At 36.7% G+C, this 27256-nt stretch overlaps 2 protein-coding genes and 1 long non-coding RNA gene across 4 annotated transcripts in view; all 3 read left to right on the top strand.

Annotated features, from left to right (window-relative positions):
* Positions 1-1586: 1586 nt before the first annotated feature.
* On the top strand, positions 1587-24422 carry LOC115438480 (uncharacterized). The gene is made up of 3 exons (XR_003938077.1): positions 1587-1957; positions 22756-22765; positions 24409-24422. It is a non-coding gene; the product is annotated as an uncharacterized LOC115438480 (long non-coding RNA).
* vgf (VGF nerve growth factor inducible) lies at positions 7451-14738 on the top strand. Its single transcript, XM_030162062.1, is given in 3 exon segments — positions 7451-7579; positions 12417-13098; positions 13101-14738. Coding segments are annotated over 2 exon segments (2136 nt in total). The 5' UTR covers positions 7451-7579; positions 12417-12464; the 3' UTR covers positions 14603-14738.
* Positions 24423-25314: 892 nt separating the features above from the next.
* Positions 25315-27256, top strand: part of LOC115438454 (low affinity immunoglobulin gamma Fc region receptor III-like) — an 11685-nt gene continuing 9743 nt past the window's right edge. For both annotated transcript variants that reach the window (XM_030162100.1, XM_030162099.1), the window contains exons 1-4: positions 25315-25409; positions 25551-25595; positions 25712-25972; positions 26848-27096. In XM_030162100.1, coding sequence (XP_030017960.1) covers positions 25379-25409; positions 25551-25595; positions 25712-25972; positions 26848-27096 — 586 coding nt within the window. In that variant the 5' untranslated portion in view covers positions 25315-25378. The remainder of the gene's footprint in view (positions 25410-25550; positions 25596-25711; positions 25973-26847; positions 27097-27256) is intronic.

Here is a 27256-nt window from a genome sequence, read left to right as displayed (position 1 = left end):
AAAACAAGGTCTATTCTCTCAGCATATTTTGAACTCTTTCCTATTGAGCAAACGGTTGAATTTTTATGAATATTTAAACTAAATCATATATTCAGAACGCTCACCACTGACACATCAGGGGTTAAAGGGTTAATACATACTGTGTGTTATGCACTATGGTGGACATAATGCATATTGCACTAAGAAAAAACTACCATGACAACTGAAGAATTTACCACTAAATTTCCCTTTGTATCTGCTGTGTAAAAACATTTTCTCCATGTTTTTACTATGAACAAAAATGCAAAAAGTGAAGTAATTCTAGGTTGCCTCAATAGAGCAAGTGCTCAGTGAAATATTGGTAAATATGTTGAATAAATCTCACTGTAAAGTCATCAAAAAAGCAATATTGTCTGTGGACACAACCAGCTGGGGACTAAAGGATTTCAGCCATTTTGGATTGTTACCATGTGATGTCAGAAATACTCTAGTGGAAAAGGGATCCATCAGAGGGAAAAGACAAATATCAGAGTGTATAGAACAGGGTTTTTGACCAAAGTTTTTATCATTTATGATGCAATAGGTCTCAGAAATGTATGTATTAAATATCACATGTACATTTATTATTTTGTCCGAAGGCTTTCACTCCCTGGAAATGGCTATAAAGACTTGGTGACATTTTCTCACCTTTTTGCTAACGTTTATAGATGAACTAATTGTGAAAATCGTTACTCCGCCAGTTGTGAAAACGCAGTGCATTTGTCAGGGAGTCTTCAGAGGCAGATTCCTCATAAGGTGGTGTATGTTGGATGATTCCAAATAAATATGCACATATGGCACACTATTTTTTTTTTTTAATCAGTGGGGCTCTTTCTGAGAGGCGCACAATGCTTGTTATTAGACCGGTGTTAGAATTTGAACATAATTTGTTGACAATAAAATATAATCTGAGTATCACCAGGCTCCCTTTATCATTTTAAATAAATTTTAATGTTATTCAAATCCTTTTTTCTTAGTGTTTGCTTTCTTTCGTTTATGTGTGACGAAAAAAAAAAAAAAAAAGACCAGACAGGGCTCAAGTAAAGCTCTTATTTTATCATTATTATATATGTCATAATTGTGATCTAAAGTAAAATTATAGCATAATAACTTGTAAATAATGACTCCAATTTTTTTCTTTAGTATAATGTGAGCAAAATAATATTACATTATGCTGATAAATAATGACAACTCTTTGTTTTGGTGCAAAAAATAACATTAAATTATGAAAATATTCACATTAACAAACTATCCTTTAACAATAAAATGTGAATAACCTGAACAAATATGAACCTCAAAAAAAAAACAAAAAAAAACATTAAATACGATTTTAACAATATTCTGCCTGTTACTTACTGTTCTGTGCCTTTGTAGATCTGGTTCATAATGCATATGTATAAATGATAAGTTGAGGCACAATATTGTAAAAAATTGCACTTATTTTTCTTAAGAAATTTCAGTTTTTTTCAGGTTATTTACATTTTTTTTGCTTGGATAGTTTGTAAATATTTTTGTAATTTAATGATTTTCTTCACTAAAACAGAGAAAGAATTTGAGTTTTCATTATTTATAGGTTATTATGTTATTATTTTACTGGTCCGACCCACTTGAGATCATATTGGACTGAATGTGGAACCTAAAAGAACATGAGTTTGACATCCCTGTGGTTATAGTTCAATGATTACACATTTACCTTGAGATTTTTGAGTGATGTGTTAAATAGCGCTCTTCACTTCATCGACAAACACCAAATGAGGGAATGTCCTGTAAAAGAATGATGTTCCATCCCTTCATCAGTTCACAGACTGGTAGAATTAGTACTAAGGAACACTCAAAAGACTTTCAAGGCACACGGTGGAACAACACTTTGACTATATGTCATGTTTTTTATATTATTTGTTGTATTTTCTTTCATCTGTCACCTGTCTATACCTATACTGTAAACTACAAATTTAACAAGAAACAATCAAAAAAAAAAAAAAAACTGCCATAGGTAGTGTGTTTGCTGGAGGCCTTTGAAAGAAAACTTTGGCTTATATATATTCACACTTTATAACCGGATACTTGTCGTTTTTCTGCAAAATTGAGGGAGTTACGGTCAAAAACTGGGTACATTGAAAATCATGACCTTGAGTTTGACCTGTTAAGGTCATCAAAGGTCAACAAAATTGGTACCAAATGAAAGACCATATCCAACTTCCTATAAGTCAATAATATAAAGTTAGTTGATATTTGTCTTAGTTTTAAAGATAGAAGCTGCTTTGTGAATATGCTAATTAGGCGCCCTGGTCACGTTACATGCCAATAAGTCAAAGTCTATTTACGGGGGGTGACTGAAAAGTTTTGAGCCCTAACATGGAAAGATTAGGATATGAAGACCAAATTTGGTCCATGAAATCTTTCATATATTTTAATCCTATCCACTAAATTTCTTGGTCATAGCGATCTTTTTCCCTGTTTTACAGGTCCCTGAACTTTCTGTATAAAGTGTTTCCTGAAAAATGGACAAACTTGAGTATTGGTCTGATGTGTGACTAAGGATGAGACCAAGGAGCCGTCCAAACAATGGAAACATCCCATGTCACCAACCCCAAAGAAGGCAAAGGTCGTACGCGTACTTGATGACAGCCCGATACTCAAGTTTGTCCATTTTTCAGGAAACACTTGATACAGAAAGTTCAGGAACCTGTAAAACAGGGGAAAAGACTGCTATGACCAAGAAATGTAGTGGATAGGATTAAGATATGTGAAAGATTTCATGGACCAAATTTGGTCTTCATATCCTAATCATTTCCATGTTAGGCTCAAAACTTTTCAGTTGCCCCTCGTATATATGCACGTGACAATTGCGGCAGGTGATGGATAGAGAATTGAAAATCCAATAATTTGGCTATAGTTTGAAATCACTACGATGAACAGAAGGGAAGTTATTAATGATAAACAAATTTTCCATGCGTTACCATAGCAACCCGAAGTCATTCAACCTAGAGTTGTGAAATTTGGCATATGAGAGGAGACTTGCACAGAGATGTTGCTTGTTAAATTTTAGTATGATCGGATGAATATTGGTGATATTACAGCCATTTGAAATGTCAGAAAATGGAGTTTACCCCAGGATGCTAACGAAGGGGGCGTGACTCTTATGACGTCATGATGCATAACATTTGATGCAGAATGGAAAAATGCACAATTTGACTTGGTTTCAAGTCGATACAATGATTTGGATGGAAGTTATGGCGAAATGTCCATTTTTGAACTTTGGCCTAGATCTCAGCTGTACTTTGGCCTCATTGGCAAAAACGAATCAGGTTGACTGGAGAATATGGACAATCATGTGGTCCATGGTTTGATATCAGTAATGCTTGAAGTGTGAGTGCTAAACAGACAGACAGACAGACAAAGTGACCAATATGTTTACTCTCCGGGAACAATGAAGATCAATGAGTGAATCAGACTCCTTCCAGATGTTATAAGTTAAGACGTGAAAATCAAGACTCGTGTTTGAGTTTTTTGTCCTTCAGGATCATACAAAACCCTAAAAGAACAAATATTTCTTATGTAACAATTAAATAAGGTGACAAGGGAAATGCTGATGTGTGGTGTAGTTTAAACTGAACACTACTGAAGAAATTATCACTAATACTAAGCATTCCATCACTAAGGGACATAAAAACTGCATTTACTTGTTAAATATTACCTGATCCACTGTGTCCAACAGAAACACTGGATTGTTTATTTGTAGTTGTTTGTATTCTTGTGTGTACAGAGCTGCAGAAGGCAGGTATATATTCATTTTCTTTTTTTTTTTTTTACCTGCAGATTTTATTTGAGACCCAGAAACACATGCAGCTGCAGGTTTATTTCCTGGACTGTGTTTGACTTCTGCTGTTCCCACAAGAACAGACTCATAGATAAACATTCCCCTCATGATTAACAGTGTATCTGTTTTATACTCTTCATTTGGGCTTATGTTCATATTAATGTTCATAAAATAATTCATGTAAAAGACTGAGATGTTCTATTTTCTAAGTATCTAATTTAAAGTTGGGGTTTTTTTAGGATGTATTTAGTGCAGGAAACCAGTGTATGTGTGTTAAACAGGCAAATGGGAAAGGGATGTAGAGTGTGAATGTAATTTATAAAGAAATAAAACATTTTAAAGAAATGAGATGGGTTCGAGTAACTGACAGTATGTGCAGCAGATGCCTTTGTCATACACTATATGGACAAAAGTATGTGGACATGTTGAATTCAGGTGTTTGTTTTCTAATAGGGGATACAAAACAATAATGACAAAAGTTATAGTTTTATATTCTGATAAATATCATTGCAATTGGTTAGTTTGGTTTAATTATCTGTGTTCCAAAGGCCTCAGAGATGGTTTTCATTAAATTTCCTCACAACATTGATTTTTTGTTAAATCCATAACTATGATTTTAAATGTTATACCTTTAAATTTTTCAAACATTTTTCATGCTCTGACAGTAAATGATAATTTTCTACCACAACTAACCATCTACTTGCTTCACATTCTTACTGAGGAAGAAAAGAGCTGTAGCTATATGTGTGTGTGTGTGTATACACACACACACACACACACATATATATATAATATATATATATATATATATAATATATATATATATATATATATATATATAGTCCAAAACCACAGCATATTCAGTTCATTTTGTAACTTGTTGCTCCTTTAAATCCATGTACTTTGACTCTGACTGATATCTTTAATGATGCTGGCATCATTAATAATGTCTTTGAGAAGTGCGCCCTCTGGTGGAGTACTTGACAAACTACACATGAATCATGGATCATCATGGAATAAAGCTTTTCTCCAAGTTTTATGTGAATATGGAAGAAAAGATGAGAAGATAAACGGATTAACTTCATCTGACAAAAAATAAAACCTGGCCAAGACGTCAGTAACACATCATAGAAGACAGCAAGACTAGGAACATACAGTCAAATAAACACTAGATTGTAAACAAGTTGGTATTTTAAAGTTTATTGTACCTTTTTTCAAATCCATTCACAATTTATTCATTAAGTTTTATTATTTTTATTGTATTTATTTCACAGCACATAAAGTTTATAAAATGTATTTTTTCTCCTCAGTATTAATCAGATGACCTCCTGTTTTGCTGCAGTAAATGTATTAGTGTTTGTGTGAATACGCCGAGTGGAGCCTTTAAATATGTGGTGACTTCATTTGTTCCTTAAATTGTTAGGCTGTGGCTTACAAACTCATGATAAATCCATCATGTTTGTGAAGATTACATCCTATTGTCATTCACTGGAGAAGCTTTTAGCTTGTGAAACTGTGAGAGGGTTTGGTTTAGTTATTAAATACAAATCAAACCAAGAGTGAGATGGAATAAGGTCTATAATGTGAACATCTCAGTGGGCCTGGGTCGTAGTGATGGTTCAGTTCCCAAGGAAGAGCTGACTCTTTCAGCTCCTAAACAGCTCTTAATTTAGTTTCATTTCTATATTTCTTCTTTCCAGTAGTCATGAACACCTTTCCAGTGGTCAAATAGGCTTAAGAATGTGCTTCAAATACTGTAAACTCTTCCATAATGGTCCAGAATGTGTTAAAACCAGTTTGTTTTTAGGTCACTTTTGTCATTTTGTCATGTTAAAAAACAAACATTTGTGTTATATTTTGGTCTACAAAGAATCAGTTCATATATGAAATGTGAATTTATTTTTCTTATTTTGTATTTAGAAAATTTAAAAGCAAAGTACATATAGTATATAATATACTGTATAATATATACAACATTATATCAACATTCATTGAGTGAGTGAGTGAGTGAGTGAGTGAGTGAATGAGTGAGTGAAGATTGTAGTCGTAGTAAACAAAAACTACAAATTTAATAAAAATATATAACAGGTATCTTAAATTCTGAACAGTATGATGTCAGCAACATGTTTTTTTTAGGAACACGTGGAATATGAAATAATAACTTTTCATTACAAAGATATTGCAAGAGAAAACAATCTCAGCGGGTCATTTTGACCCACTTATGCATCTAAAGGTTCAAGAGTCAAAACATTCATAGATTCTTTGTCAGTTCAGTAAATGCACAGACACACAGAGAAATGAGATTCTGTTTCTCTCTCACATTTCATGTATTCTTATACATATATATACACACACACACACACACACATATATATATATATATATATATATATATATATATATATATATATATATTGATCGCTTTGCTTTGTTTGTTTGCGTGTTTGTTTGTTAGCGGGATAACTCAAAAAGTTATGGTCGGATTTTCAGGAAATTTTGATACTGGCACACGAGAAAGAATGAAACATTTTGGTTGTGGATTGGGGGGGGGGGGCCACAGATCTGCCTTGGTGGAGGTCTGCGCTCTCTGAGGCTTTCTTGTTAACACAAGATATTTGACAATTACCAAACAACTATTGTTAAACTTACCGAACAAATGCTTCTTTTATGGTTAATTGTCAGTAATTTATCTCGTTTTATTAATTCATTCATTCATTCATTCATTCATTCATTTATTTATTTATTTATTTATTTATTTATTTTACAGTATTAAACTTTAAATTAACAATTTAATCTCATAAATAGAAAGAAATATTTTTGAAATTATGATACATTGCAAATGTATTTTAACCATATTTTTCTCTGAGAAAAGAAAGAAATTCTTTTAAAAAATGAACCTTTTTTTGGTTCTTCATAGTTACAGTTTTTTCATGTTATTTTAAATTTGACGTGTAAAATCAGTCTTTTTTTTTTTTGTAATTTCATTGATATTTTCCTGTATCTTAAAAATACAGGAAAAATCTGTCAAATATACAGTGAAAATTCTGTTAAATTCCAGATTTTTTTTTTTTTTTTTTACAGTGCAAGGTTGAAAAACACAGGGTTAATCTAAATAAATACAAACACTTAGGCCTTCTTGTAAACCTAAATAACAATGAATGCAAATCATACATCAAACCTAAAGATTCACTAACGGACTATTAGATTTCTGAATGGCTCGTGCATTGCTGTGTTCCTGTAAAGCTGCAGTAAAGCCTCTGCAGATGTCACCACAAAACTGCCAGTTCATTCAGCTTGTGTTCATTCAGCTGCGCGAGCACTGCAGCTAATTGGTTCGATGAGAAGGGAGGGGGGAGGGGAGGGGGGTATGTGGAGAAATATCTTATGAATGAAACCCAGTCTGGTGACGTCAACGGGTCCGCTTGACGCATCATCACATGGGCGGAGGAGGAGGGGTGCGGGGTTATAATTACAGCCGCAGCCGCTGTCCGTGGTCCTGAAACCGTACCAGTCGAACGGAACTGAGAGCATGTATGTACATATGAGTGAGTGAAATAAAAAACCCAAAACACACAACGCATTTTTAGAAGAAGGAGTACAGGCTGCGGATCTGTGCAAGACTGTGGACGGGGAGCTGCTGAGAGTGTGACGTGACGTGGAGGGGGACGCTGGAATCCCCACCACCTCATCACCCACACCACCACCACACCACCACCCACCGCTGCACCCACTGAACTGCAAGTACGACGCAACTTATTTTTGCTTTACATCACTTTATATTTAGAAAATGTTGATGCAAATGGTGCTGTGAAGAATCGTGATTTGAAAAAAAAAAAAAAAAAAAAAAAAAAAAGACAGAAAGAGAAAAAAAAGGGGGGGGGGGGGGGGGGGGGAATCGCCTTTTGTATCAGATTGAATTATTGAGTTGACTCACTGGTTTGGATCAAATTTCTTAGTTAATTCCCATCAGTTTGTTTAAATAGGGGATAATTATGATGCTGTTGTGGATTAACTGTATTTTTAATTCTATAAATTTGACTATTTTGCATTAAATCTATATACCTGTGTTTATATATATATATCTATATATTTATAAGAGAGTTGAGTATTTTTCATCATACTGCAGTACCTGTGGGAGTGCATCACATTTGCTGGATTTCTTTGTTTATGGTCAGCATTAGGTGGCTGTGTCCTCCTCCACCTCTTCATCACCATCATCATCATCATCATCATCATCATCATCATCATCATCATCATCATCATCATCATCATCAATCATCATCATTTCCACAAATCATCACTGTTTATATATATATATATATTTTTTTATTTAAAAAGGAAGTATAGGACTATGAGTGTTGAAGTATTTGTGCATAAAGATGTTGATACAAAAAAAAAAAAAAGGTTCTTGAGGCACAATGAGAATGCCAGTGTTCTCACCAGGTCTAAAATGTCTGCAGAACACTGACTTGAATGTGTGTTGAATTGAAGGTAGTCATTTTTTTTTTTTTTTTTTTTTTTGCCACTTATCTGTCAGACCTTTGCTGTTATCATTTATGTCCCAAAAACCACACATAATTACATCCAACACCTTTAAATATTTGCATCCCCTGCAGAACATGCACCCAGATTGTCATCTATGTTTTTAAAGACGTTATTAACTGACTGTGCTTGCATCCAAAATGATTCTTTTCGAACGTCACCTTTTTGCAGTTTATGATGATAATGATTATGATGATGATGATGATGATGATTATTACCCTACTGTAACTGTACTGTGATGACTGTCCATCAAAAAGGGAGTATGTTATTACTGCAATAAACTGGCATGCGCTTAAATGTAGATCCTCTAATGGGCAGTAAAATTAGAAAAAAACACAACAGACACATACTCATACTCAGTTACTGTGATATTTTCGACTGTGTCTTCATTTATTGCACTCGACATTGTTTAGTGTTGCAGATTTCAAAGCCTTTCCCACTGCTCTGCCCACATTTAATCTTATAAAAAGGCATGAGCTGTTTGTTGACTGGATGAACACAGCTGATCCAGGTGGTGGTGTTAGGTAATAATGAGAGTAAGGAGGAACACAATACAAATAATAACAAGAAAAACAAGCAAAATGTGTTTTGTTGTATGAAATATAGGATTTTATAAGATAAACTAGACGTGTCTGTGTCAATGTGAAGATTTCCCTTTTCAATCAGCAAACGATTTGATGTGATTCGATTTGATTCAAATCGATTAGAGTTACAATTCTGGTAATAAATTTAATATGATCGATTATTTTAATTTATTATGAATTACTGGACTACTATTAATTACTTTTATTAATGATGACTTTTATTATTCTTATTCTTATTCTTATTCTTATTCTTATTCTTATTACAGTACGATTAAGCCATAAAGACCCAAACATCCACCATAGAACAAACCATCTACTGATTTAAACTGTTTAATACCTGTTGATCCATTAATCCTATCAATCCATGGAAATAATTGGTGTAAATACGGTTTGTCATCTTTTCGTGGTCATCAGATATGACCCGTTTGGACGTTCAGAGGCTCTGTAGTTACCGTCAAAACACCGTCATCTTCTACAACATTGATCACCAGTAAAACCTGTGGAGTTGGATCGTGACAGTGGATGGAGACACTGGGTTTATATACAGGTAGTGACATCTTTGCTGAAAAAGTCACTTTTTATTCAGTTTTTTAAAAAAAATCTTTTAATTGACGCTGAGTTTTCAGGAATATCTAAATAAAATATAGGAAAATACATGATTTACAGTGAAAAATGCAAAATACAGAGGAGAATATTATAAGAAATGGTGATAAATTACCTAAGAAAGGTTAAATAGAAAGAAAAATTCATTTAAGAACTGACACAAAAGTAACACTGGGTCTTTATGGGTTAATTACTATCAACCATCAATTTCTGACTAAAAATTTTCATTAATCTTTCCTCAGAGTTGCTTGGATTGTTCTCTCTTCAAACCAAATTCGCATGAGACACATTAACTGCACTGAGGTGAATTTGTTTATTTCACTAAATGAGAGAAAACTGGACCTGGACAAGGAAATTATAAATTTGAAGCTTCTCATTTTAACATCCCACCTACTTAGACTTATACATATACTTGTCTACGCTTATACAGGGTCTATCAGAAAAAAGTAGACTCAGAAAAAACAATATAAATCCAAAATGCAAAGATATTGTGAAAATCTGCTCATATGTGTTTATTGACCATGTAATTCTCCTTTGTTTGACACCAGTGTCCTGGGTCAGTTTTCATGCTTCAGTAAACAACGCTAATTTGAATTGTGCAAAATAAAAGTCTTTTGTTCATGGAAGTGTAAGGGTTAATATGAGATCTGTCGCCATGGATGACAAGTTCCATTGGTCTTTTACTTGCATGCATAAAAGGAAAAAAATGACATGTTAACCCCCTACCGTCGATACAAAGATTTCACACATTGGTGAAAAACTGAAAATTAGGCTTTGTCTCTCAGTTTAGATGAGTAGATACTGTAGGTATGCCTGGCTTGTACTCATTCCTTGCCGACTGAGGAAGATATTTCCAAGGTTATACCTCTGCGACATTACGTTTCAGATAAAAGCCAACCCTTGGGATCGTCTTAAGATACAACAGTGACTTACTCCACACTGATGGCTGCTAACATCATAGCTAGAAGAACTGTTCAAAGAATTATATAGATGACGGTAAAAGGATAAAAGGTGGAAATGACAAGGAAATGGCAAATCTGATATATCTGATGAACATGAAAAGATGACAAACTGCATTTTACATCAATTACAGGGTGGGGAAGCAAAATTTACAATTTACAATGAACATTTAGTTGTTTTTTTCTCAGCAGGCACTACGTCAATTGTTTTGAAACCAAACATATATTGATGTCATAATCATACCTAACACTATTATCCATACCTTTTCAGAAACTTTTGCCCATATGAGTAATCAGGAAAGCAAACGTCAAAGAGTGTGTGATTTGCTGAATGCACTCGTCACACCAAAGGAGATTTCAAAAATAGTTGGAGTGTCCATAAAGACTGTTTATAATGGAAAGAAGAGAATGACTATGAGCAAAACTATTACGACAAAGTCTGGAAGATACTATTAAAGAAGAATGGGAGAAGCTGTCACCCCAATATTTGAGGAACACTTGCGCAAGTTTCAGGAAGCGTGTGAGGGCAGTTATTGAGAAAGAAGGAGGACACATAGAATAAAAACATTTTCTATTATGTCAATTTTCTTGTGGCAAATAAATTCTCATGACTTTCAATAAACTAATTGGTCATACACTGTCTTTTAATCCCTGCCTCAAAATATTGTAAATTTTGCTTCCCCATCCTGTATTTACATGGATTGATAGAATTAGTGGATGAACAGTTCAGATCAGTAAATGCTTTTGGTCGACAGTGAATGTTTGAGTCTTTATGGGTTAAATGGAATAAAACTTGACTATAGTTAAAGAGAAACTTGTTCTCTTAAGCATGAGGAGCAGCCCCCCCCCCACCCACCTCAACCTGCCCACCCTTACTTGTGTCTGTGCCAGTGAGGTGCATAACTGACTTTTTAACCCTTTATAGGGAAATTCAAAATTTCAACCTTAGTATGTTATTGGAGGACCTAACAAGACTTTATTACTTTTGTGAAATTTTTCTAAATTTTTTTTGTTATGTAGAAAAATCAAGGTCAGTGAAGTCACCAAACATGGCAACTTAGTCCTTACCCATAAGTGCCAAAAAAAAAAAAAAAAAAAAAAAAGTAAGACGTTAATATAAAAAAAAAACAAAAAATACAAGAAAAATGCATGTAAGGTGAAAGGAACATATATTTTAGAACATTAGAGCAACTTTAGTGCAGATCCAGACCCCTGTCCACATCCACATTATCCCTTTGAACATCATTCCTTACATTAGAACCAAATGAGGTGCATGACTGACTTTTTAACCCTTTATCAGGAAATTCAAAATTTCAACCTTAGTGTGTTATTGGAGGGACTAACAAGACTTTATAACTTTTGTGAAATTTGAAAAAAATAATAATTAATTGTTATGCTTAAAATCAAGGTCAATGAAGTTACCATATTTGGTTCCTTGCTTGTAAGTGGCAAAAAAAAATCCAAGAAGTATATATATTTAAAAAAAATACCAGAAAAACACATGTAAGGTGAAAGGAACATATATTTTAGAACATTAGACCAACTTTAGTGCTGATCCAGACCCCTGTCCACATCCACATTTTCCCTTTGAACATCATTCCTTACATTAGTACCATTACTTCATGGTACCGAACAAAGCAGGTCCACTCACTGTTCATGCAGAGGTGGACCTTACAGACCCTGTAGACCACATTGGACCTCAGATTTTTGACTCACTGTCCTCACTGGAACTGTTGCTCTCACTGTCTTATAATGTGTGCAGAAGTGACCAAAAATAGTCACTTGCCTGATAAAACGTTAAGATGACATTGCTGTAATTCTAGGTTGTGATTTTATGGTAGGACAATAATTTACTTTCATTAAGACTTGTTTTTTTCTTCTCCTCTCCAGACATTTCTGATCACCTCTGCTGCTACCAGTGGGTCCAGCTCTGAGACCATGATCAGGCAGCAGAGTTCCTTAAGTGCTGTTAGCCTCCTGCTCCTCCTGACAGGAGCTTCTTTCCTCCATCTATCCTCCCCAAACCCCCTTGACAGTCCAGGAGACAGCAACAGTCCACCTAGACCCGCAATTCCTGGACTAGTTGAGTCAGGAGACGGGGAAAGAAAAGATGAAGAGAGACAATCAGTCCAGAAAGGAGATGTAGAGGAAGAGGAGGAGAGTGAAGATGAACTTTTTAAAGATGTGGATCCAAAAACATTGGCTGCTGTTTTAGTGGAGGCTCTCAAAAGCAGAGAAGGTGATGATATGAAGGCTACAAGGGGGAAGGTTAAGAAAGACGAGGAGTCTGAGGGAACAAACCGAGACAGAGATGGACGACAGGAGTTGGAGATGCTGATGGCTGCACAAGGAGAGCAGCAAGACAAAGAGGAGGCGGAAAAGAGGAGGATAGCTCAGGAGGAAGAGGAGAAGATGACGGAGAAGGTGACCAGTCATACCACGAGTCAGACAGTCCAGGTCCAAAACAAGCAGTGGTGGGACAAAGCCAATAGAAGAGCAGGGAAGGGGTCGGACGGTACCGGTCAGCAAGGACCAGAGCAAGGCAGCAATGAGCAGGAGGAACAGCTCAACCCGAAGAACTGAAGAGCCTCGAGACTATGATGAAGGAGTTTCCACGTTTGCATACATTCACGAAGAGGGAGAAAGAGGTGGAACAGAAGCAGAGGGCAAGCAGGCACTACAGCAGCTACAATGACATTTTACCGATAAATAAAGGCAGCGATCTTGCCATGTCGAAGAAGAAGCTAAAATGGCAAGAAGAGACGCAAAAAGCCATGAGCTTCCCTACATTCACAGAAGACAACTTCATGAATGACTTCGAGGACGGTAACTTTGTGGGAGGTAATGCTGTGCAGTCTGAGCCTCCACCAGAACAAGCAACGGAGGCGGAGGACTCAAGGGAGCAGGAGGAGGAAGAGGAGCAAGAGGAGGAGGAGGAGGAGGAGGAAGAAATGTTGAGTCCTGAGGAGGAGGAGGCTCGGGCCAAAGCAGAGCAGGAGGAGATGAGGAGGCAGGCAGCTGAGGCCCAGAGAGCCAAGATGGAGGAGGAGAAGCTGGCCGACATCGCATCGGACATGCTGTTGCGTTACATGGTCAAACAGAATCACGGGAACAAAAAGTACAGTCTGTCCTTGTCCAACGGCGCAGAGGACAAGAGGTCCAACGAGGAACAGGAGGTGACGGAGGAGGAAGACATCGACCCTCAGACCATCGACAAGCTCATCGAGATCTCCACCAAGCTCCACCTCCCTGCCGACGATGTGGTGGACATTATCAGCGACGTGGAGAAGAAGAAGAAGAAAGACGTAACTCCAGAGATGACGTCACGTTGGCAGCAGCCTGTAATGCCGCTGTCTGCGTCGTCACTCGTCAGTGACCTGTCGGTATCGAAGGCCAATCAGAAGGGTTATCCTGTGTCTAAGCAACTGTCTCCTCCTGTCAACCCCCTCAAAACCTGGTTCCAGCGCAAGATGCCGCCAAACTCGCAGGATCTCTGGACCAAACCTACGAAGCCGAATTCAAATCTTTGGTCTAAACCACAGAAGAGCCTACCGATGGATCAGGACTTCTGGCCTAAATCTCCCATGTCTGGATACCCTGCGTACCCCTTTACATACCGACCCTACTACCAGAGGAAGCCCTACCCAGGCTACTATCCCATACTCCTCCCTCCACCTACAAGGCTCAAGTCCCGTTATTATGCCCCCAAACCTGCCTTCAACGGCTTCGTAGGAAATGCTGTGGACAACGCCTACTATTTCCCGCCCAGACGCCAATACAACAGCTGGATCCAGCCTCGGCTCAGAAAACCCCCCATGGCACTTCAGCACAGGCCTTATTACACCAACTACCCCCTCCCACTGTACACCCGGACATTTCTGCCCATGCCCCTCCCCAAACCACACTCCCCTGTCCGAGTGCCTCCACAGAAGGGGCAGTTTTATTTCTCCTCTTCAGAACCTGAGAGAAAGGACGATTCCATGGTTGTAAAACAGCAAGACAGAAGCAGCATCCACGATAATCTGGAAAAGTACATTGAACAGATGCTCCTGAAGCAAGCACACATGTTGGATTAAAGGAACGATTAGACGAAAGAATGAATGGAAAGAAGAACTGAAGAGTTTTTTCCCATGTTTTTTGGTATTTGTTTGCGTTGCATGTTTTTTTGGTTATTTTCAATTTTTCAGGGAAATGATGAAAAATGCCAGACATCTTTTTGAAAAAAAAAAAGGTAATTTGATTTTTTTTTTTCTGTAGGGATATTTGGTCTCTGCATTTAACCCATCTGAACACATACACACAGTACCTATTAGGAGCAGTAAGCTGCCACTGATGGTACTTGGGGACCAACTTCAGATCTTTTTCAGCATCACTGAGCCTGTTTACATACAAAGATTCAAAAGCAACTTTTACTCAGAGATCCTGGAAAAAAGGTGAGATGATGATCACACCTTTTTTTCACCGTTGACCGATTTCCACAGCCAAGCTAAAGGAGTAACAGAGGTGAAACAGGCTGGACTTTTACACAGTGGACCTGTTGTCTGGAATCACTTCCACATCAGAAATACCCGAGCATACCGGTGTTGCTAACCTCTTCAGAGAACCTTTCACCGTTCCACAAATGTTAGCATGGATAGACTCCTCTGCCCGAAGTGACAACAGCTCGGTGCCTCCTCAGTTCCACATCTTTCTGGTTGCATTGACATGTTTGTTTACTGTACATGGCCCGCCTTCATTTTTAAATCCCCCCAGCGTGGGGATCGCACACGCAATACGTCATCGAAACATTACACCTTGGTTGCGAAACAGGAGGTGTTCCTTTTACATAGCATTCCGGAATCATGATTCCACCTTTCTCCGGCTCTGTTACTACCTCCAGAGGCGTTACAAAGCTGCAACAAAGATGGGACCAAATGATCCCACCATTTTGTTTACACAGACGTCATTTCGGAATAAAGGCGAAATATTCCCGTAACAGAAGTGCTGTGTAGAAGGGGCTAAACATTCAAAGATTCTCTATCATCAATTCACTAAATGCATAGAACATACAGAGAATTGAGATACTGTTTCTCTCTCACCTTGTTCAAAGTCATGCCTTTAAAAAGAGGTAAAAAAAATAGAATAAAAATAAATAAACTGCAAAAAGAATAAACTTTAACAGGATATAAAGCGTACATGTTAGTCTATTTACAGTCGGAGCATTAACAGTTATGAGGTGAGAAGGTGCAAAATGGACCCAAACAGCAGCAGATAAAAAAGTAGTGCAATGTTTATATATAAAAGTCCGATAACTGGGAGTAATCGGATAATTGTAATAGTCACATCTAATGCATTTACATGCACTTTAAAATGCGATAATCAAAAAACCCTGTTTTGGACACTCCATTCCATTATGGGATTTCTTTTGGAGAAGATTCATACGTAGTGATGGTGGACTCAAACTTCCTGTTAGTGTCTTCCATTCACATTTGGCTACGTAACTTCCATTCTCTTTGATTTTACTTGTGTTTACACATGCGCAGATGCAAAAGAATGAAATAAATCAGATTAACCTGTGTACATGCAGGAAGACATCGGAGTATTGGGGAGAAATCCAAGTGTTTTCATCTGATTTCCCATAATCAGATTACTGCTGTTATCTGATAAAACAGATCAGATTATACTGTTTACACGATCACTTAAATTATCAGATGACTCCAGAAATCAGATGATGATCGGAGTATAGGTGTGCATGTAAACAGGCTCATGGTCAGGGGTACCGATAGGAGAATGAACTGATCTAACTGAAGCACCTGGTTTAAACCTGTGTGGTTCAGAGAGAATGTGTCTAGTCATCAGCTCTGACTTTGAACTGAACCTGTTATCTTCTTGCTGTGAGGCGTAAGTGCTAACCACTATGACACTGCATTTATGGTTATCAAGAGTAGTTTTTCATTTTTCATATTCGAAATTAAAATTATGGTAATAGAACAGTAGATATCTGATATCTAATATCAGACACATATCTGATGAATATACGAGGAGGCCAAAATTGACCTAATATGTTTTAGGAGGAATTCCACAGATAATCTCAAATTAAAACTGTGTCATTATGAATGTCTGTTTCAACCAGGAAGAAATTAACCCATAAAGACCCAGTGCTACTTTTGTGCAGTTCCCAGATGAATTTGTCTCTATTTGACTTTTATTAAGTGATTTATCACCATTTATTAGAATATTGTCCTGTGTATTTTGCATTTTTCAGTGAAAATCAGGTATTTTCTTATATTTAACACACTGATCATGTAGATGTTTATAAAAGCTCAGAGTAAATCAAAGGTTATTACATCAAAAACAGAGAAAACTGTGACTTTTTCAGCAAAATATATCATTAACCAAATGTAAACTGTCTCCATCCGCTGTCGTTGATCCAACTCCATGGATTTTACTGGTGAATCTGACGTTTCCATGTTCGCTACAGAGCCTCTGAATGTCCAAATGGGTCATATCTGATGACCATGAAAATACAACAAACTGCATTTTACACCAATTATTTACATGTATTGACAGGATTAGTGAATCAACAGGTATTAAACATTTACATCAGTAGATGGTTTTGGTTGCCAGTGGCTGTTTGGGTCTTTATGGGTTAATCATAGGAGATGCCACAAATATTCAGTGTAGTTACATCTACATGGAGAAATATTCTGTCCATTTATTGACATTTATCAAGGTTTTTAGATTAAATCAAAATCAGAATTGACTTACGATTGATCTTTTTTCAAAGCTTGACTGTGTTACTCACCTCATGTTGGATTCAGGGGGTGTATTGTGTGGAGTTTCTGGATAAAAAAAATATCCCCCAAAGCTTGTATTAGAACGAAATTGAAGGTACCAAAAAGAATATTTCGCACAGGGTCTGTCTGTAGAAGCTCCTTTAACATCACTATAATGGCTTAGATGACTCATCCCTTTGCATAACTTCAATTACCTTGTTGCTATGGTGTCAAACCTGGCCAAACTGCATCCAACATTCTTTTATAGTTGTTGCTTCAGAGAATGCAATGGTGAACTTTAGTGCGAAGGCATGTATGTGTGCCTTTGAAGTCAAAACAGGCAACTGACTCTCAATATAATTAGAACAATATATGAACAATATAATTCGATTACAAAGAAGTGAAAGCTGTTTTTGGATTCATATTAACTAAAAAAAAAGACATTTATGTTCTGGTCACTAGATTTTATTTTCATTTGTTTCTTCTTTTCTTTTAGTCTTTATTCTGAGCAATATAAAAGAAAAACAAAAGAAATATAAATTAAATTTTAGATTTCTGATGAAAATTGCAAATTTTTAGATGGCAAAAAGTAGGAGGTTTTATTCCATTGCCTTAAATGTCACTGTGACATCATGTACATTCACACACTTGTTTGTTTTTGTTTGTATTATTTGATATTATCCATTATATCAGTTCTGTAAATGAAGCGTACTGGGGGAATACAAGTTTCCACTATGATGACAGGCTTTTCAAGCTTAATTATCAAGTTACATATACACCTCTAATTATTTGGGTTAGGATGTAATTAAGTGTAAAATGTTATTTTTTTTTATTTTTGATATTTGCAAAATAAGAAAACACTGCTGTCTTCTGGTTACTGATAATCAGTAATCAACAAAGTGGGGGCTCGTCCGGGATATTTTTCCGTTTCCAATCAAGTCTGATTATTTGGTTTGTTGTCTGTTGACAAGCCAAACCAAAACAGAGTAATAACACCACTGGAAATAAATAATCTTTTGGTTTGTTATTTTAATTTTTTATTTTTTTTATTCAATATGACAAGTGTGGGAAGTTTCAGATTGTAGTTGCGAACAACAGAGGCTAACGCGGCAGATCGAAGGAAGGGGAAGAGTTGCTGCACGTATATGTAAAAAATGCATCTAAAAATACTTTCTTTGGTGCATCAAATAAAAAGGCATAAAAAAAAATCTTAAATATGACTGAAACAGTGATGTCAGTGTAGTTTAAAATCATTGTTCAAGTCATGTATGCAGCAATTATTGTCCATGGTCTTTCTAGATGTATGTGTTGTGACCGTCATAATAAACATGCATTTGCTGGATGTATATATGTGAATGACTACTTTTGCTACACCTTAAGACGGAAATAAAGTTGACTATTTTTACTACAAAGCACTTCATTGTTGAAAAAGAGCATTTTTATTTGTGTGAGAGGAGTTAGATGACATTGTTGGGGAGGTAGCAGAACACTGAAAAAACACAAAGCAGACCTTCAATCTTTCTTCAAATCTCTTTGAAGTATGGGAAATTAAAAACGAAATTGGGAATATCAAAATGACACATATTTCACTTTTTGTCTCAAAATCTCCTTTATTTGTAAATGTCAGCTGTTTTATCCTGGTTAAAACAGCTGATAATGACACGTCACAGGAACAACAAGTGACCCATCCGAGGAAGGCTACAGGTTGTAGCCCAAACATGTCAAGGTAAAAGAATTAACTCTTTTTCCATCTGTCTGATAAATAAGAAAAGGAAATCTGTATAAGTTATACTAATAGCTTCACTGCTTTCAACAACAGTGTGATGAGGTAACAGTAAACGTCATGATACAATATTCCAACAGGCTTGTTTATAAATCACAACAATATGGAGTTATTTCCACAAATGCCAGTTTGGTCGACTGCTGAAGAAAGAATGAAGTCCTGAGGCTGATACCAGGGTCTGGGGTTTTGTTGGTGTCCTTGACAAAGATCATTTGCACTTTAGTAATGCACCATTAGTGCTGCTGAAAAGTACATTTTCACATTTCAAAGCAACACATGCTGCATTGAAGATGATAGAATTTTCATGGATGTCCGTAACACACATCAGAAAATAATAATAATATATTTTATTTATAGGCGCCTTTGTGGACACTCTAGGTCACCATACAAAGTTCTTAAAAATAAATAAAACACAATTAAAATGACACATATACATATATAAAACACATAGGTACATGAAATGGCAGTAGATAAAAGTGAAATTATGGATTTGAGTAGGCCTGTCTGAATAAATAAGTCTTAAGATGGGATTTGAAGATGGTAATAGAGTCAGAGTTTTTTATGTGTTCCAGGAGGGCATTCCAGAGGTGGGGGGCTGAGCAGCTGAAAGCTCTGGACCCCATGGTAGCCAAGCGGGCAGGTGGGAGGGTGTGTTGGACAGATGAAGATGACCTGAAAAGCATGGATGAGGAGGAAGAAGAAGTGGTCTGCAGTCCGCTTTTATCAAACAGAGAAAATATTGGTGCATCCTGATAAGGGTCAGAACACAGTAACGTTCCGTCAGAGAGTGAACTTTAATTGACTGCCATTCCAACATTTATTTCAATATAAAGTAGCTTCTTGTTTTGGATAATCCCTTATGGTCCAACTAAGGCAAAAATGAATTTAAACGTAAAAATGTGGGTCATTTAGCAACAGTAATCTGTCATATTATCTCTAAAATGTCCCGTCAGAGAGATTTTGAATACCACGTTTTGACCCCTAAACAAAATATGACAATTACCACCTTAAAACTTGTTTAAAGCGAGAATGGAAAAATTTAATTTAATGTATTTTATGGATTGGCAAAGAAATAGCAACGTTACAAAGTATTATCATATTTTATGGCTTTCAACTTAAAAAAAAAAATGTATTACAGGTCTGAATATAAGGAAAGGTTCATTCAATCAATCAATCAATCAATCAATCAATCAATCAATCAATCAATCAATCAATCAAATGTATTTATGCAGTGTCACATCATAACAGAAGTTATGTCATGTACTTTACATTTAGAGCTGGTCTAAATCAGACTCTTGTTGGTGTATTCCATAAATCTTCAATAAATCTTCAATTAAAAACCTGGCAAATCGGAAATGTTGATGCATTAATTAACCCTTTAATCACCAAAGTCGCAATATTGCAACAAGCAACATACAGGGGTTGGACAAAATAATGGAAACACCTTCACCTCAAGATGATAATGCCCCAATCCATACAGCTAGAATTGTTAAAGAATGGCATGAGGAACATTCTAATGAAGTTGAGCATCTCGTATGGCCGGCACAGTCCCCAGACCTCAACATTATTGAGCATTTATGGTCAGTTTTAGAGATTCAAGTAAGACGTCGATTTCCACCGCCATCGTCTCTAAAAGAGTTGGAGGGTATTCTAACTGAAGAATGGCTTAAAATTCCTTTGGAAACAATTCACAAGTTGTATGAATCAATACCTCGGAGAATTGAGGCTGTAATTGCCGCAAAAGGCGGACCTACACCATATTAAATTATATTTTGTTGATTTTTTAAGGTGTTTCCATTATTTTGTCCAACCCCTGTAACTGACTGAAACAGACCATAGCTCTAGATAGAGTTGTCAAATGTTGTTACCACCTCCCACCAATAGATGGCGGACATGTGCCCCTTCAACTCTAGCACCATTTCAGGGCATGTTTCTATTCATTTTGAAGAAGAAAATCCAATTTGATAGATGTGATTCTGATCTGGTTCAGTAAGTGAGTAAAGTTTATTTATTTAAATAAGTTAAGTAAGTTAAGTTTATTTAAGTAAGTAAAGATTATTTAATTTTAGTTTTGATAGATAAGGACAGATTTGGCTAAAAAAAAAAAACTACTAAAACTTACTGTTTTTTTACAATATAGGAATGTTCATTTATTTTAAGGATAAAATGACAAAAAAAAAAAACAAAAACACAAAAACACAAAGAAAACTTCCATGTAAATATGTTCAAATATCAATTTCACACAACCCAATATGGCTGCTGCCCTGTGACACCACAATATGCAAATTAGACGAGTAAATTTACTCCAATCCCATCAATATTTTCTCATTTACAGTGTGACTTTATCTCTAAACACTTCCAAGATACAGCTTTTTGCAATCTTGATATCAAAATTGAATATTTTTAAAGAAAACCCCTGCACCTACTGAGTTAATGTAATAAAAAAAGAATGTAATTGAATCATAAAATCATCGTACACTGCAAAAAAAAAATGATATATACATACATATGGTCTTATGAAGATGTAATGACTAATAGATATGTAGATCCAAAACTGCGTAAAACAATTAAAAATGTCTTGAGGGTAAACAGTTCCTGTGTCCTCTGTACTCATTCCCCAACAATGCAGCTTATTTTGTTATAAATATTGCTTAAAATGAGTTGTAATAACAATTAAGAAAACAGAAACAATGCTGGAGAGGGTGTGATCACATGAATGCCAACCACCCACATATCTTTTGAACATGTGTAAAAATGCAAATGTTTTGGAACCATGTTATTCAGACAATGGAGGTTATTTTAAATTCTAAAATTCCAATGGACCCCCAGACTATCTACCTGAGTCTAATACCTGATGATGTAAATAAAAGAGAAGACGCTTACTTATTTAAAATATTAATTCTTGCCTGAAAAAAGGTTGTCACAAGGAACTGGTTAAAAAGTGACTCTCTTCGACCACAGCAATGGTGGGACATTATAGAGGAAATATATACATGGAAAAATTAACGTTTCATCTGAAGATTAATGTGGGAACTTTTAATGGAAGATGGGAAAAATGGACCATATTCAAGGACACTATTTCCTGTTACTAGAAAAGTAGATGAGTACATAAGGGACAGCACCCCACCCCCCACCCCCCCTTGTTGTTTTCCGCTTTTTATGTTGTTATTGTGCTGTAAAAGTAATTTAAAAAGTTAAAATAAAAAGTAAAAATAATAAAAAAAAATAGTTGTAATATCTAAGTGGGGTAGCTCAAGATTAAAATTCTTGGAACAAGTCAAATCACTTTAACAAGATTAAGTGTAAATAAGTAAATAAATCTTAAAAATGATCTTTCAAGATAAATATTCCAGATTTAAGTCACATATTCCTTTTTTACAGTGTACAGGCTCATTTTAACCTAGGAGGACCAGCTGCAGTTCTTCTGTTAGACTCTGATGACCACTGATGAACAGATGAACAGAGGAAGGAAATGGAAGACATATAGACATAGGGCAGATGGATGGATAGATAGTAGGGTAACAATTTGTGTCGACAAAACAATGTTGTCCTTCACTGATAGAAACATAATCCCCTGTGATTTGAGCCGAGAGCCTGTGAGTGATTACAATACAGACACTAATTAAACACAAGATGGATCTAGTGCTCTTTGATACAGTTGTGCTGCTCAAGGGCGACCTGGTTCAGACAGATGATTAAAGGTTACAGACATGTGAAAACACCTGCACATATGAGCACATCCAAATGTTCATAGAACGGCTGAGAAACAATGGAAATGGTGGAGGTGTGTTGGAGCCGCAATCCACCCACTGACAAATAATGATTCATAATTTAACCTCAAAACGGGACAATCAAAGCCGTTACTAAAGGTACGGTAGAGCGGGTGCATGAGGTTAAATGTAAAAGAATGAGTGAAAAGGCAAGACATGACAAAGAGAGTAAAAGTAAGAGGGCTGGGCAGAAGCAGAGGCAGAAGCAGAGGCAGAGAGTGAGGGATAAGACGAGGGAGGAATGTGGTTGTTGATGGTTGCAGCTCTGCCCACAGAGAGGAGCAGTGATTCATGATATCACGTGGTGGAGCCTGGGTGACTCATCCACCAACATCATCATGCAGTCACTGCAGAGCGCACACACACACACACACACACACACACACACACACTCGACATATTAGACATATGCATGTATGCTGATGCACAAAAAAACACAGGCGATTACTGAGCATAGACAGAGCCCAAAATAAAATAAACGTGCAAACACATGAAGCAGAACGCTCAGTAAAACAGATATTTAAAGACTAAACACGAATACAACACGCAACACACACGTACAGATCACAGGCTTATCTAAACTGCCTTGTGTTTGTCATCGTTTCTTATCTAAGTTTTCTTTTCATCATATGGACAAAAGTATTGGGACACGTTGAATTCAGGTGTTTCTTTTCTAACGGGGTCTTTGATACAAAACAATAATGACAAATATCATAATGTACACAGTGGTGCAGTGGTCTCTGGAGAAGGGGGTATACTCTCATTTTTTTTTTTTTTAACGTATTCCAGAAAAACATTGTTTTAGAAACAGTGACATGTCAGACTACTGTATTTAGTTTACCCAAAAATCCATCATTAGTATTTCCTCACCATTATAAAATTATCAGGACTTGATCTGGAGCAGTTAATTGGTATTACTGGTCACACAAGCAGCTGCATGAATGTAAATGTATTCAACATTTATTCTGCCTTTTTTGTTCGCATTTCCAATTATCGCACATCTTTCAGTGCAACGTGCAGTGACCTGTCAATCAACTGGGATGGCACTGGCAGGTGTCCAATCAGGTTCCAGAGGTGGCTCTGGTGCTAAGATAGCAATATTTTCTTTGGCATGACCCGCCCTACTCTGCCTCTGATTGGCTCATCAGTGTTTATGCCTCATGTTAACCAATCTAATCAGTGAAGGCACAGAGTACTAATTAGAGGGAGAGTAGGGCGGGTCATGGCTTCACCATCTTAGGAGAAAAACATGGGCAATTTAGCTCATATATACTACTGAATTGTGCACATTAGGGAGATTTAGAAGTGGGTATATGCAATGCTGACGGAAAAATGAGTAGGTATTCTCTATATACCACCGTATACCCTAGACTACTCCACTGAATACACAGTTATATACAGTTACGCCCAGATGTATTTAGACCAGTGTTTTTCAACCTTGAGGTCGGGACCCCACGTGGGGTCACCTGGAATTCAAATGGAGTCGCCTGAAATTTCTAGTAACTGATAACAATAAAAACTTACTAATAAAAAATATATGGTGAGTTAACAGAGACTATCCCAATCCATAACAGACATGACAAACTGTGAAGCTGAAACTGAAGCACTGTGGTACTGTTTATCTGTCAAATGTTCATTGTGGTCAGTTTCAGATGCTGCAGCTCTTTCATAATTCATAGTTTGAGTTCTTGTTTGTTCAGTATTAATTGTCAGCCTTGTAAATCCAAGCTGGACTGACTGTACATATCCTGACCAAGGAAAATCAAATTCTCACTTTGTGCAGTAAGCTACACCTGGCTTTTCTGCCTCCGTCCAGAATAAATAAATAATAAATGTTGTCTAAAATTAATGGTTATTTGCAACATAGTATTGCAAACTATTACATGAGCCAAAACAAATTAATTTTAGCAAGAAAAAAAAAAGTCTCAGTTTTGAATGTCTGAAATTTGTGATGTTAAAATGGGGTCACGAGCAAAAAAGGTTGGGAACCACTGTCATAGAGAAGTGGGACCCGGACTGGCATGTCCAGAAAACCTGAATTTGGGTACCTTCTACCCAATTCAGTTCAGTTCAAATCAATGTTATTTGTCGAGCCCAGTATCACAACAAGGTTGCCTCACAGGGCTTTACAGAAATTGTTGACAGTCAAATAAACAGTGGATGAAGCAAATGGATTAATGTCCCCACATGGGGTCCCGACACCCCAAGGTTGAAAACTCTGCTCTACGACCTTCTGTTAGATTCCAAAATCAAAATATGACATCGTGGTTCTGACCCCTGTTCCCTAACCCTACCACAGCAGCACGTCTACAGGAAGTGAGTACGATAAGGAGGTGGACTCCATTTTCAGCTGTGAAAAAAAGGCAAAAAAATAGTCAGCCTTAGACACAGTTTCTGGTACCACAGGTCTGCTTCTTACTCAAAAGGTGTTTTTAAAATAAAAACCCAACGTGAGCACGAAAAGCAGAAGTAGCCACACAGGAAGACTCACTTCTCACCTTCGACAACTTTTGGTTTGAAGTTGACAGTTCACAGTGAGACGTCATGGGGGTCGCAGCTCTTTGCATCAGACTGTGTGAGTAACATTACATAGACACAGGAGGAATTTGTTGATAATGGATCAAATATACTTTGGATTTGGAATTGATTGGGATTGAAATCTAAGACATACTGGGATCTTTTGCGATACTCAGTGATACTTTCTTTGTCTCTGCAGTAATATCTGTGATCGTCCTACAACGTGCACACGGTCAGGAAGGCAGTAAGTACAAATGAGTGGCTCATGTCAAGGATTAGTTTTTTGCTTTTTTGGAGATTATCAGAGAATATCGTTGTGTTTTCATTGTGCTCTGTTGTGTCTAATCTCTTTTGTCACAGACGCAGTTTTGCAGGTTGTCCCAAACAAACTGCAGTTCTTTGAATATGACACTGTAAGTCTTCTTTGCAAAGGCCTCGATAGCTCATCCGAATGGAAAGTTGTACATAACTCCAGGGGAAAATCCCTTCAATGTTCTAATACCAGGACACCAACAACACTGACATGCACCTTCAAAGGTATTTATAAAGAGGAAAGTGGAGAATACTGGTGTGAAGCTGGAACGAAGAAGAGAAGTAACAGCGTCGTCATCACTGTTAATGGTACGTTTCCATCAAGTCAGCAGCATTTTGATATAAAATAGAGTTTTACATGAAATAATACTGAATATGTTACAGTGTAACATTTACTGCCGCAGGTGGGAGACATCTTTGGTCCCTTTGACGCTCTTTCTCACTGTACGCTGGCATGTTGACTTTAAGTCTCTGTCCTCCCTAATCTATGTAGCGGGGTTTCGTCAAGTAAATGCACACAGAGTCAAATCAAAATCAGAGCTCGAGCAGAATTGGAGCTGAATAAAGTGTTTATTCATGCATAAAATAAACACTGAGCTGATATCTGCAGAAACAACTGACTTTTCACTCTGGGAGACTGTTTTTATATAGTCAAAAGTAGGTTGGGTTTAGCTATAAACCATACCCAGTTTTTATCATATTTTGAACATTAATCTAGTCACGTCGGAAAACCCCTTTTCAGCTCGTCTCCGATAGGGTATGGTCTTTTTGGTGTCTGTCACAATTGGTCAAAACATACATATACATCTAATTCCCAGTATTAGTTTATCAAATATTAATACATAACTTTTTCCCAGAATATGTAAATTATTTCCCAGAATGTCCAAAATTTCCACTCACGCGTATTTCTTTTGTACACCATGTTTTCCGAAACTTTCCATGAGCTCACATGTTCTTGCTGTTTTGTAACTTTCCATAAATTCACGTGTTGTTTCAATGGCGACACGTGTTCGTTCTTTTGTTGTTCTCCCAGGAAAAAAAGTCATCTACTCTGGTACAATCTACACATTACACTAAGAATAAATTTCGGCATGCAAATGAATACAGGTTAAATACTTTTGAATACTAACTGAATACTTTTGATTAAAATACTGATTGTTTTGACACCACAATGTGCCATTCAGCTGGTTCCGTCATCCTGGAGAGTCCTGCTCTACCTGTATCAGAGGGAAAGGAAGTGACTTTGCGTTGCAGAAACAAGACGACCTCCAGCTCTATCTTTGACACTTATTTCTATAAAGATGGAGTCCTCATGAACAACAGTACCACAGGAAACCTGATTATCCCCAATGTATTCAAGTCAGATGAAGGACGGTACAAGTGTAGCATCTCTGGAGCTGGAGAGTCTGCAGAGAACTGGCTGAATGTTACAGGTAAGAAACCTTAAACTTCTATCGGGCAAGTGACTATTTTTGGTAATCTTCACATATGTTAAAAGACAGTGACAGCAACAGTTCCAGTGAGTCAACCATCTGAGGTCCAATGTGGTCTACAGGGTCTGTAAGGTCCACCTCTGCATGAACAGTGAGTGGA

The sequence above is a fragment of the Sphaeramia orbicularis genome, chromosome 18 (assembly GCF_902148855.1).
Source record: "Sphaeramia orbicularis chromosome 18, fSphaOr1.1, whole genome shotgun sequence".
Lineage (NCBI taxonomy): Eukaryota > Metazoa > Chordata > Actinopteri > Kurtiformes > Apogonidae > Sphaeramia > Sphaeramia orbicularis.
This window is presented reverse-complemented; position numbering and strand designations above follow the sequence as displayed.